The sequence below is a fragment of the Lytechinus variegatus genome, chromosome 17, assembly GCF_018143015.1.
Source record: "Lytechinus variegatus isolate NC3 chromosome 17, Lvar_3.0, whole genome shotgun sequence".
Taxonomy (NCBI): domain Eukaryota; kingdom Metazoa; phylum Echinodermata; class Echinoidea; order Temnopleuroida; family Toxopneustidae; genus Lytechinus; species Lytechinus variegatus.
The window spans coordinates 23,524,674-23,538,742 of NC_054756.1; the positions used below are offsets into that span (position 1 = coordinate 23,524,674).

Sequence of the window (14,069 nt, forward strand, 5' to 3'; positions counted from 1 at the left end):
ATTCCTTTGCTTTAGCATCACTTCCTTCCTCTCTTTATTCCTGCTAATTTCCCTGTATTTCTACACATTTCCATACAATATATACAGCAAATAACTAGTTTCCTTCACCATCAATCTACATGAAGATCTTCGGGATGCTCCCATTGTAACGACATACAAAAATGAAATAATCAATACACCACAGGTCCCTCTTGGACTTTTTGTTCGCGAATCTTTTGTTTTCGCAGACGGCACGCGCCGGGTGTATTAAAAAACTCAATAAATATGCTAAGCGGATTTAAACCCCTAATTTGCATCTTATTATGCGGTTAGGCCGAGTCTCTTCGTAAATGCAATTAGGAATTTTGAGGCTAGAACCTTTGTTGTTTGAAGAAAAAAAAACACTGTAAACCAGCAACAATGGGGATTTTTCGTTCGATGAGAAAATGAACGTCTGTTCGTTTGTATCAGACAATCTATTTCGTTTGCTTATAGTATTTATACTTTGCAACCTGCTACGTTGCCGATTGTAACCTAACCTAATAATATTTTTAAGAATATCATACCTATCTATTGTCACGAAAGTAAAAAAAAATAGCACGTTCACAACGCCTGTTGTAAAGACTCTCAGAAATATCAATGTAAGTATGTTTTGTGCATAAAAATTGTAAAGCATTTCTTGATTGTTTGATTTACTTTGCAGATCCTTCATGCAACATATACCTGTACTTTTGTGCCCATTCTGTCGATGAATTTACCATCTTATCTTAAGCTTTACAACATAAGCTACAAAGTACCATCAAATCGCTCAAATGAACCCTCAGAAGTACATGAATAACAATTATTTCTTCGAAATAGACCTGTAATAGAGTCACTTGGTGTCTTATCTTATATTCCACGACCCGTGTTTAGAATAAACATTTTAATCTCAATTTTTAATTCCAATCATTTTATAAATCCCAATCATGAATTTGCCAACCCGATTCTTAAAAGGGTGACTACTCGCAACGATTTTTTAAGAGTACAGTTTGATGAAATGCGCTAATTGCGATTAGTTTGTGCCCTGTATTTAATCTAGCAATTATTCCAAGTAAATCATTACACGAACATTGTTTGAGTATGTACAAAATCTGTGGTCATAAACCCAATGTGATGTTGGACTATTCTTGAATAACATTAGAATGTCAACACTCGTTCTTTTCATAGGTGAGTGTGATGACTTTGAACCACCTTGAAAAAACGAAAAAGGGGGAAATTTAGTTTTATTGCATGTTTAAATATTGAGGTTTTGACACACACATGCATTTACTATGAGGATTAAGTATACACTTGTTGTTATTATATCAACGATTTGTTCTTAGATGAGTGTGACGAGCCTTAACCACCTTGACACACGAAAATGGGGAAATTAAATAAAGTTTTGTTGCATTTTTCAAATATTGACCGTGGTGATTGATAACATTTCATTGTCATTTTATAAATGACTTGTTCTTATAGGTGAGTGTGACGAACTTTAATCACTTCGACAAACGGAAAGAAGTACAAATGAATTTTCATAATTATTTTGAGTATTGACTATGATAATTGACAACAAGTTATTTTCATTATAAAACTGAATTCTGGTTAGGTGAGTGTGAAGAACTTCGACCATCTCGGCAATGCACAAAGATGTAAAATTTGAGTTTTATCCCGTATTTCAACTATTCATCGTGGTCAGGAATCTCAGGATGGTAGAAATGTAATAAAATAGAAACTTTTTTAAATATATATTTTGCGTGTTTGGGGGATTTTATAGATGTATTTCAATAAGAGCCAGGAAAGGGGTCGACCTTTTTACGTCATCCTCCGAGAGACGCGACTTGGGGCGCGGCTTGAACCGCAGACCTCTGAATTAACTTGGAATTTCCACTTGTCCTTCATGAATGTGAAATAGATATTGAACCTAAACAGTGAATTTTCCTTTGAAAACGACATTTGTTAGAATAATGCACTACTGGGCTATCATTTATGAAAAAAATATCGGTAAGAATTGAATAGTGTACGACAAACGTTTTCACAATTATGACAATAATTTCATGAGCATGCAAAAAAAAAACTAAAAGCAAATCATGTTTGATAGTATTTATTGGAAGGTTAGAATATTAGTTGTCAATGATTCGAGCAATGCAACATGAGGGGATCGATCGGTAAACCTTTTTTGTCTAAAAGACGGTGAATTTAAATGGTAGATATTGTTTGGGCAATATCAGCTATAGGTGTTGATATTGTCATGAACTGTATTTCTTCGACTGTGCAGCAGCATACATTAACATTTTCTTCTTACAAAAACACTGGACAAAACCTTGCAATATAAACCATGTTTGATCAGCTATTTGCCTCGTCCCCCTTGTTAGGTTTTTCTTGTTCTAAGGATAAGAGAAACGGCGAAAAGGACACGAAGAACGGATATTGAGATATGCAAATGAGGGAAGATATTATTACGGGTAGGGGCAGAGAGTTACTGGCAGTCGTCAATTGCTTATTATACATGCAGCCGAATCGCACGCGAGGAGATTCTGTTGTCCAATCAGCGACCTCGGATACGGCTCGAGTCGTGTCGAGTGGCACGCGACGGCACGCGAATCAGTTCGATCGGCTTGCGACAAAAGGGGCTGAGGTCTTTCGCCATGTTGCCGGGATTAGATAAATAGCAGATGGGGGCATAGATCGGCCTTAGACCCCATCATGAGCCCGTCCCGGCCGGGCTTGCTCCCATGGAAGCACCATCGACGGAAACTAGAATAATTCCTCTCAGTTTCTATCGTCTTTTCCACCTTTTCTGACTCCTTGTAGCCTAGTATCGACACCGCATCCATCGAAACTAAACATCACTCGCCCGTCAAACGAAATATTCAACGCAAGGTGGTTGCCGTGCTCTTTCTCCGTAGACGGCCATACTATTTTTTCCCTGATATGCACGAATCTGATTGCAAGTGAGTGACAATATGGCGTCGACGTTACCCTTGACTGACAGTTGCCGAGATAGTTGGGGATGGAACCCCGAGGACAAGTCCCCAGACGTATGCTTGAAAGGTCCCCGGAACCAAACAGCCTTCTTCCACCCGAATTGGTCAATCGGAGCAGCCGGGGTACGGGGGACACGCCCTTTGCTTCAAGGTCACTGTTACTACTGGGAGATCGAAGTAGCGCCGAGGATCTACGGTACAAGCATGATGGTCGGGATAGGCTCTCCGAAGGCTCGTCTGCATGCCGATTCCTTCATCAACCTCATCGGCGAAAACAACGAGAGCTGGGGCCTTTCACACAAAGGTACTTTCTGGCACAACGGCGACTCGACCGTGTTCACACAACCGTTTCTCGAGAACACCTTGACCACCGTCGGCATCCTCTTCGACGGACGGAAAGGAACGCTCACCTTCTTCAAGGATGGCGAACTCCTGGGCCAGGCGAGCAAGGATTTGAACAAACCCGACGACGACCTCTACCCGATCATCTGTTCGACGGCGGCGAAGACGGAGATGACGCTTGTTCGTGCTCGACGAAGCTTCGTTTCGCTCTTTGATCGATGTCGAAACGTCATCGCGACGAGCATCGCCAAGAAGGAGCTTGCTCACATGCTGCCAATACCGAATGCTCTCAAGAACATCATACTGGATTCAATGTGAACGAGGTAAGTCAATTCAATTATTCGTATGATCAGCTTTGACAACAAAATTACACTCTCTACATTAGCCTAGTAAGTCCCAGAATGTAACGCTACATTTAATTCACAACAACATATCTTACTTGAATTGGTTTGCATTTATTTATCAAACGACCTCGAAACAAAACTGGGATTATTCTATTATTCATTTTATTCTATGCCATGTAGACCTATACGATAAAAAAAATCAACTGAAATGCTATGTTTGTGTGATCTTTCTTGTAATCATTCAGATGTATTTCCTCCTGTCCAAAAACATTAATGGTTGTCACTCGCATACTTGTATTTGTAATTATCACATGACTATAAAAAAATTGAATATATACTCGACAAATAGTCAATATTCCTTTTCCATGTGCATATTTCAAGTACGTAACTTCTCACTTTGGCACTCTCGAAAGGGACGTAAATCAAACAATTATTTGTAAAGCATAGGCCTAAGTGAAATGAATTTGTTAAGTGAATTATTGTTTTACAAATTAAAATTTACAAAAGCCTGCAAATATCATTTAGTCTATAAACGCGACGCCAATACTCATATATATTTTCATCGGAAGATCTAATGCAGAGTAGGATCTTAATATTAAAATATGTAGCAAATTTCTGCTCTTATCGAGGCATTAACTCAATTAAAAATCAATAAATGAAAAGATATCACGATTATTATGGTTACTTATATCGTATGTCTGTGTACTTTATACAGCCGACAAACACATGTGAAATAATTCACGAAGATAGGCCTACATAATAACGGCGTCTATACGTATAGGTGAATAAAACTCATATCTGTCGCCATGTGTGTGGACCTCGCCTTTCTCACACACTCTCAAGACTGCATCCAACTATGGAGACAATGCCAGCAATATAAATGACAAGTGCTTTAGTTCTCACCATTGTTTCGGGCGTCCCATGCCGTGTGGGAATACTTAGTGTAATTGCAACCTTGTCATGCCGGATAATATATTCTTTGATTTTGAATTGGATTATAAAAAAAAAAACAGGTTGTGAGATATGAGAGAAAAAACAAAGAAAAGATCGTGTCATCACAGATTGGCGGAGCCAGTCACACACATTCGAATTCTTTAATTCTAATCGTCATTGGCCTAATACTTTGTATGACCTTGTTTTTGTACAAATGTAATTCTTTAAGGTCATATTAGCCTTATTTTTTTTCGTTGAAAAAACCTTTCATTTGTAAAATGTAAATTAATTGAAATATTTCTTCATTGTAAGCTTAAAAAAGAGGTCATGTTAGATTTCTTGTTAATCAATATTCATCATTGATTATTTTCAGTTTCAGTATATTTAGTGTTTATACTATCAATTATGAGGTGCCATTATGTTTAATGCATTCCCCTGCACGGGGCTCTATACTATAAAATGCATTAATATTCACACCCTTGTGGGGTTTTAGTATATACACATAAATCAATTACTAGATTGGTAAATATTGATTACCATGCTTCGGCCTGTATCATAACATGTAAGGAAAATAGCAAGGAACTGTTACATTGAAATGATTGAATCCTGTCTGCAAAGGCCAGCTAAGGGAGACAAAGCGATCATGTGTAGAAAAGTATTCAGTTCAGAGTCATATACATATATTTGTACGAGAATACTGTTCAAGGGCCACCAAAATGAAAGGCTTTATTGACCTTCTGGTCACCAAAAGAATTGACTGTACATATAGCAGTATATGGGCCCTATTTCAAGATAGATATTTTGTAATTTTTCTCATTTGTAGATTGTGAAAGACCTCTGTGATGCTGCATCTTAGTTTCGTCATCGATGACGCGTTCAACCTCCTAATTGTCGAGGAACGACCATGCCTTGGTTGACATCAGATGCCCGGATGAGCCGGTCGATGGACCCAGTGATGAGGATAGACCGCGAGGCTGTTCCAGAGTTAAACCAGACCAGGGTTGTCTAGCCAGCTATCGGGGTCTGAAGATCAGATAGATTGTGGTCTACTGGTCTCGTCGACTTCATCAGCCAAGAGTACGCCAGCAAGTTCTCAGCCACCTCGATTTTACCACGACCATCGGATGGGCGGTAGTATAGATATCTATAGTAGTTCAACAGTAACCATTTTTGTGTGCCTAACCCGTTACCATGGTAATATTCTGTCATTGAAATGCACTTGGGCTCAGGTAGCTAAGCAAATATGGCATCAACATGTTTGTACTATTACCTCGCTTTACGTTTTCGTGCTCGCACATGCCTCGCACGCTCACCATTTCGTTTCATAAATCATACGAGCAATGTTGGCAAAAGCCTTACGAAGCGGGGCAAAAGTAATGTTTGATATTGCAATTGCAATGTGTAATGGTAAATGTCTCGTCTCCGTTGGGAAAGAGAGAAAGACGAGTGCGGCTGATACGAAATAAGGATACAGACAAAAGTGTGCCATGTATGTTTGTTGCTATGGGGAAAACGAGACTCGAGACCAATGCGCACGCGCCGACCAAGCGTGAACGCTGATTGGTCGAGAGTTTCGTCTCGCTTTCTCACTCCACATGTGGTGACATATGGCGTGCGATGCGAGGCAACAGCAACCTGTCTTTCTGCTGGGTTTTCATCTGATATTGATATTGCATGTTCTTTATTCCCCCTGCATGCTTGATAAGTAGTCCATCACCATGATCACAGCCTAATTTAATAGGTGAGACGTCGTTCGAGTAACGGCAAAGAAGACGCGCTTTATATTCAAGCCCGGGGCATCTCAAAGGCCTTTATTTTGTTTGTAGCAGTGGTCCCATCGCTGACCCCACCTTGCGCTCACTCTACACCGACCCGGCGGCCAGCCATCCAGCTTGATGGCCAGTAGGCCTATAGACTGGACATCCAATTTGAGGCGAGACGAGGGCTGCATAATAACACGATCACGAGTACGAACAAAGGCCAGCTGCTGATTGGGAGACTGAACGAGGACGGCAGAAAGTGCGAGCCCAACTTCCTTTCTGAAATCCCAATCTAATATAATTTCCCCTCTGCGTCGGTTTAGGGGCTCGCCTGCCTGCGCCGACGTCCGGGCTGTTCGCCCACCGCCGCTTGGAAGGCGGGCAGCCAGCCTTGCGCATCCCACAGGCCCCTGTTGGCTTTGTTCCCCTTTATAAACTGCTAAAAAGATCCCAGTAAGGCGAGCTGCAGGCCTACATCACACAAACACGGATCGGGTGAATCCGTCCTCGCCCAACCCCTCCCTCGATACAGATGAGCCATTCCCCTCTTTTGAAAAAAGTGAAACAAAGAGAATTGATCAAGTTAAACCTTTTGTCATGTTTGTAGGAAGCATAATACAATTTAGCTTCGAGAAACAAAGCTCCCAAGACAGCAGGCCTTTTACCTACCCTTATAAAACGCTGTAGTGCCTCGGATACCGGTATAATTTATGAAAATTATACCGGTACAATATTTTGTGCACACCAACAAGTTTGCCTTTGTGCCGCTAGCCTGCCGCAGCCACACAAGATGTTATACACTTTCCTTTAAACATTTCCGGTTCATTGAGTTAGAGAATATTTATGCATGGGCCGCGGAACGGTTTCAAAGTGGGGGGGGGGGGCTGACCATGCTAAAAATCACAATCATATGGCCATTTTTACGTTTTTGGAAAAAAGTGGGGGGGGGGGGGGGGCTGAAGCCCCCGGTTCCGCGGCCCCTGTTATGGAGTTCCAGTAGAAAGTCCTAGGAAATTTCAAACCAATTCTTAAAAGCTCAAGACCGCAATTAAGCTATTGGGCTTATTGGTTTTGTGTATTAAAAAATCAACTTAGTTTGTAAATTTTTACAGAAGGGAAAATAATAACTCGAAGTTTTGTGTTAACGGCAGGCTTTTATGCGGAGTTTACTGGTATAGCAAAGTTATTATGATTTAACATATATGTATGACAAACATGTGCGACTTCCTCTAATTCTATTTTAATGAATTCTAGAGACCACTCGACAAGTAAAAGTGAACAATTTTTTCAACAAACTATCTCACCCGAATGAGCTCAATATTTTTGTCATTCCTTTGTCGCAAGTTTAAACTGAGCGTTATAGGCCTACTTTGATATTCGTTATTTAATTTCAGATTTCAAATATGTTTCTGAATAAACTTTCGAAAAACGTGTAGCTGCTTTACCTGAAAATTGGAAAAAAAAGTGAATTCGAATGTGCCATAGAAACGATAGCCGACTTAGATAATGATAATAGATTAGTTTAGATAACGTGTATATACGTGTTATTGATTTTCATTGTTTCATATATATTTCGTTTATATCATGTTTGTTTTATTTATAACCGTCTGCGGGGCATTATTTTCGGGGGGGGGGCGTACAGGCAAATCAAAGCAGCCGAAGCATGAAGAGTGTGATATATATGTACATTTTTTAAATTGAGTTAAGTATCTGGTATCCGGCAGTTGGGTGGGATTCTGCACTCGAGACTTTAACTTTAAAAAAGAGGGGGGGGGGGGTTGAAAATTTTTGACTTTGCTGCATTCGGCCATGCACGTATGTTTTATTTCAATCATTGTATTTTTGTTTACCTTTTTTCACATTTATTGTTTAAAGTACTGTCTAGTAAAGCATGCTGCTGCGAACTTCATATGAAAAGTGGCTGGTATAATTATAATAGAGGAGAATGTCATACTCCACAATAAACAAACAAGTGCAATAATTACGGTAATTAAGGATGTCTATCCACTTGTTGGATTTAATAAAAATTCAGCATTGGTGCTCGGCATCGGTTTGATTTACGACTACAAGAAGTACTGTAGATTATACAGTTGGAAGTCGGGATAAGAAGAAAAACCATTTCTGCATCAAAAGATTCGACGTTCTAATTTTTTGATGTAGAAGTTATATTTTTCTTTTTTGTCACAGAAAAATCAAAGGAAAAGTTGCAATAAAACAGAACGCAAATAAGCTTGCCAGGATCGGTGCGTGATCTGATCGGAAAATTTCAATTTTTCGATCATTTCTCCGCAGATCCCTTCATAAGTGGTTCCGAAGAGCAATCAATACACACAAAAATGTAGATTAGATCTTACTGTAGGTAGTGTGCATGTGTAATTAGGGTGCGTAGAGATGCCTTATTATAGTCACCTTTGCGCAGGACTTGCGCATGCGTGAAGATTCAAGCTCCAACAACGCGCCAGTATCTTTTTTCTTCTTTTCGTTTTCATTATTTTTTCTTGGTATCTTTTCATTTCTTTGCCTAATTTTAAAAGTATAAAGACACAGTTGATTTCATTAGATATTACATTTTTATTATTTTTGTTCACTTTTCTTCTTATAATGTTCTCATGTACATGTATTTTTAGTCATAGTGGACCCATTTTTCACAATGCGATCAGACTGAAAAGGTACTAATCATTCAGATATTGATTTCAATATCTTTCGGTGTGGGGGGTATTCGAATAATCAACAATGCAATATCAGTGCTATCCGTTGATTTTATTGCAATTTAAGGGATAGGGCCTACTTGGGTATGTAATTTTAAACAAGAAATACACAGGCTTAAAAGAAATAGATTCATGGATTGCGTCATATTTTATCTCAAATATAAATCAAAATGTCAGACAAAATCTTGCCAACTAGGTCGCATTGTGAAAAATGCGCCAGCATTGTATATTAGTCAAGTTGACTTTTCTTGTAAATAGATTTCAATGCCTGCAAAATGGCATATGCGATGAGACAATCGGCCGGGTTATGTGCAATATACCCTGTAAATAGTTCAGTTATTTGTAAATAATACATAATAATGTTACTCTGTAAATACGTTAGCTAGACTCATGAATGCTGCACTTACATTTATTCTAACATTTCTACTAACTCTTTAAATATGGACAGGATGAATGGTACTACGTATTCGTTGTTTAACATTGAAGTTAATTTCCATACTTCCAGGGGCCCTTTTCACAAAGGGTTGCAATAGATTCAATCAAACTCAAACTGGAATTGATCTAAAATTATATAGTTAATTGACTCGCTTGAATCTCAATTTGAGTTTGGTGTGTTACCAGACCCAAGCTTAAAAACCGCATACAATTTTTAAAACAAAATTCTTAAATTGCAAATTGGCCCTGTTTCGACTTTTTGAAAGAATTAATGGACCACATACAGCGCGTTTGCTTATAGCGCCAGTGGCATCCGGTTATGATGGGTTAAAATGATAAAACATGACACATGCGTCAAGAATTCTGATAAATACAAGCAGAATGCGGACTGAAAAGTTTTCTTTTTAAATGGAAATTTCATATTTGTTACAAAATCACCCCTGAGCGGTTTCGTGTTTTTTCGTCACCAATAAAGGTAATCCAAAATTTACCGCCAAATTAATCTGCACGGTTTTAGAGATCATCAAATAGCAACGCTGCTTAATATATATTGTAAAATGGGTCCTTCTTCTTCACCTCACTAATAATATAATTTGTGTATATATCTTGAAATGAATACGGAATTTCGTATTTTTATGTGTTCTTTCAACAACTCAAGTTTATTATCTGTTATGCTCTTTTTCTCAGTTTCTCGGTCTGGAATACATGTTTTCACAATGACCATACCAGAATCTAAGTTTGTACTGAATTGTAATTATTAATCACGAAAAAAAGACAACTAGAAAAAAAATAACAAAACTAACATACCCACCAGATAGATATGTCAAACCGAACCGCGGTCACATCGATGAGATCGGCAAAACTATAACCGGTCAAAGTAAACCGAACAGAGATGTTGGGACCGGTCAGTGTCGACCGACTAAAATCGATCTGACTGCGGTCAATGCACGATGACGTTTTATAGTGTTCTCTATAACTATATGTTTAGATTGTAGTCTGCACAAATGAAAGTGGATTTTTGATTCAGAAAATCATCACAAATTACAGCTTGCCTTACACTTGCCTATGTACCAGGCAAAACCGGTCTCTTACGGCCGCCCAATTTAGAGAAAAGAGAGAAAAGATTATATTTATCTATCAACCGATCTTGTCTAAAGCTATATCTTGTCTAACACTATGTAAATAGCACTCTTCCGATATACTCACTGCTGCATGGGAATTGTCTAAAACTCTTACATTGGTGAATAAACACCGATATTTTCATTTTGGCGGGATATGGACGGTAAGAATAGGCCTTAAATAATTGCCGTTGGGGAAGGGCAAAATTTTAGCAGTCGTAAATGTTTTTCAATAGATTACGCCTGCACTACATTCAAAATAATCATGACAAAAAAAACATGCTAAAGTTTAAAAGGGTTTCATTTTAAAAGAAATACTAGTAAATGAGGTCTGTCATGCTATGTATGTCGGCCTAATTCCGTTATATGATTAACGGTGATCCATCGCACCATAGTTTATCATGTGAATACATGTGGAATGCTTTCAACTTCATTGTCTTTTCATTATTGTACATAAACTCTATTGACTTTGTCTATTCCGCGTCTCCTCATGCAGCGCGGAAAAGTCGTATTTATCGGTGCTGCGTCTAAATTGGAGAGGTTTTTCGAGATTTCGGACGGAGGAACATCTTTGATCAGGGGGTGTGGTCATAACACAAGGGAGGATGGGGGTGTTGATTACCAGGGGTTACGAGCAGAGAGATACTTGATTATCATTGGAGTTCCCCCCCCCCCCCACCGTTCTAAATGTGTCGGGTTTTATTTGAAGGTTTCCACCCTGACTTAAAAGGGTCGGCAGTGACTACTTTTTTCAAAATTTTATAGGTAATACTTCGGTAATACTTATGATCACGCTATATTCCAATGGCAATGGTTTAATTCACCCAACGAAAGGTGTTAATCTAACATTTTGAAAATGCAATAACTCCGCGCCCTTAAAAGTAGTGATTTAAACTTTGATTTGCTTATATTAAAACCCAATTGACACCCCACCTGCGGTCATTTCCCGGGGGGCCACTTCCATTCACGAGTGGATACCATGCGCGACCATGGGGTCTCGAAAAGCACCCTAAACACGTAATTTCCATATTCTGAAAATACACCCCTTAACAAGTATTGGCGTGTGAAACCCTACCCTTAGCAAGTCTTGGAAACAAAACGATACTCTTGGCAAATATTCCTGAAATGAACCCTAAAAAAGTACAGGAATGTTTTATTGTTACGGTTCCTTCGGTCGTCGGCTTTTACCTTGTTTGGTTTAGTACGACCCACTTCTACACTTCGCGCAAATCGGACTCTAAACACGTAGTGTTGGGGCAAAAAGGACATCCTTTATAAAACATTTAATTTTGTTTTATCATCCCGCAAATTCGACCCTAAACACGTAATTTTCCTAGCGAAATAGATACCCTTTTTTCATTATTTTTGTGTTTTTGACACCCTTATCACGTTACGTACGTAACGTGCCCTATCGTGAAAAAGACATCCTTTTTACGTGTTTTTTTGGTCGCGCATGGTATCCACTCGTCAATGTAAGTGGCCCCCCCGGGGGTCATTTGTTAGCCCATCACTTGTTCTTTGATGGTTTTCTATCCGAGGTCTACATTCCGTCCCTCTTCACTTTTTGTAGAGTAGATGTGATGTTTTAGATTCTTGTGAAAAAAAATATAGAAAAAACCAAGCTGAGACAGAAAGGAAGGGTGAACTCTAAACTTCTTATAACAGAGATGCATCTAAATAAAAATTTCAGGAGAATGGAGAAATGAAAAAAAAAATCGGCTAAGAAATTTAAAGTGCTTCGTCCTTTGTTTTTCAGCTTATGATAAAAAAGGAGTAGATTGTATTTTAAAAAGCTGCATAATCTTGTATGATTGTTTTAGGTTCTCTTGTTTGTTAGCGTTTCATGTTATGTGAATTTCATTCCATTTTGTTGATTTACAACTCAGCGACGTTGTACAGGGGATGAGGGGGGGGGGGTAGGGGGGTCGCAGAAAGTATAGTGAACATGAAGTTAAGTGCAATATGTTGGCCAAGCCATGGTGTTTTAAAATTTGAAGTCGTGTTTTTTTTTCAATCTGATATCATCAAATCTACATGTGCACTTTCTAAATGTTGACGAACTATCAATTATAAAGTGTACGGTGGAAAGAGGATAACAAAAATGGGAAAATGTGCAATATTTATCAATAAAAAAAAATCAGACATAAAAAAATTGAAAGGAGTTTTAAATGGCTTTTAAAGTCTAGCATGCTAGGTAATGTGCAATTAAAAAAGAGAAAAAAGAGAAAAAATGATTAAATCAGATTTATACATAAAAAAATATGTTGGTCGGCGCTGTGCAATTTACCAAACAACTCAGTTCTATCATCGAAGTTTGCTTCTTGGTAGGAATATTATTTTCTCATACATTCCATTTTGGTAATAATGTAGAAAGAAAACGTTAAAGAGTCAATCGAATTACTTCGTTGACATCGCTAAGCTCGGCTTGCCGAATGTCTTATACGGAGTATTTGGGCTTCGTTGACGTATGTTAGCTTTAGATTTATTTAATTTTTTAGCTCTCAGAATCATTATTAGTTTATGAAGTTCAGCCATATAGATTTTCAAATGAACAGGGGTAATGTTACTCCTGTAAGTGCTATATGATCTCACAAATAACAATAACTAGGCCAACTGATGATTTTTTACAATTTGCTCAAAAACAAAACAAATAAAAAATCAATCAAATTCAAGGATCTCGTTCATGTATCAAAGTGTAGATCTATATCTTGTAAGAAATGTTTTGTAAATATTATCTTGTACATAGTACTCTCATTTCGATGTTCACTCAAAAAAGGTATGGTGATGACTGTATATGGTTTATCCATTTTATCGACATAACTTTTTCGATGAATTTTGAATTTTTATGAGCATGAATTCTTCAATTTTTGTCGTGATCGACTATAATGGCTTGTGTTTTCCAAGCTAATGCAGTCAGAGGACCGCAAAATGTGTGCTAAAAAAACTTCTTGTATTCGTGGTGATGGGTATCTAGTCTTGCAAACCCAGTCGTTTGCAGTCATGCTGTAACTCTTCACCTAATCATAATCGTAGACTTGACATTTTTCCGTTCTCTTTAGAAGACGTCATATACTTTAGAAATATAGATGCATGTTTATAATATAGCAGACGATCAGCATTCAGAGGTACAGTTTACAATTAATAAGCATTTATCAATCTGTAGTATATAGGCCTTTAAGTTATTTTATTTCGAAATCTTTTTTTTGTAGTATGAGAAGGGCAGTTGGACCGTGATCGTTATGGAATGGATTAATGTCATTTGAAGGGAAAGAACGAAAGAGTCTCGAAACTATAGCTTTTAATACCCATTGATTGTTCTTGGAAAATCTAGTGAAAATACCTTTTAAAGGAACGAATTTACGGTGATTTTTTTGTTGGTCGGCGCTGTGCAATTTACCAAACAACTCAGTTCTATCATCGAAGTTTGCTTCTTGGTAGGATTATT

General features: G+C 38.2%; 1 protein-coding gene across 1 annotated transcript; it reads left to right on the forward strand.

Moving 5' to 3' along the window:
- Nucleotides 1-2,581: 2,581 nt before the first annotated feature.
- On the forward strand, nucleotides 2,582-7,091 carry LOC121430710 (SPRY domain-containing SOCS box protein 3-like). Its single transcript, XM_041628067.1, has 2 exons — nucleotides 2,582-3,649; nucleotides 5,427-7,091. Exon 1 carries the CDS (start codon nucleotides 2,964-2,966, stop codon nucleotides 3,642-3,644), a length of 681 nt encoding a protein of 226 aa, XP_041484001.1. The 5' UTR covers nucleotides 2,582-2,963; the 3' UTR covers nucleotides 3,645-3,649; nucleotides 5,427-7,091.
- Nucleotides 7,092-14,069: the final 6,978 nt, after the last annotated feature.

What these genes read in the sequence shown, in the direction of transcription:
- LOC121430710 (XM_041628067.1), top strand. Translation starts at nt 2,964, where the DNA reads ATGGCGTCGACGTTACCCTTGACTGACAGTTGCCGAGATAGTTGGGGA.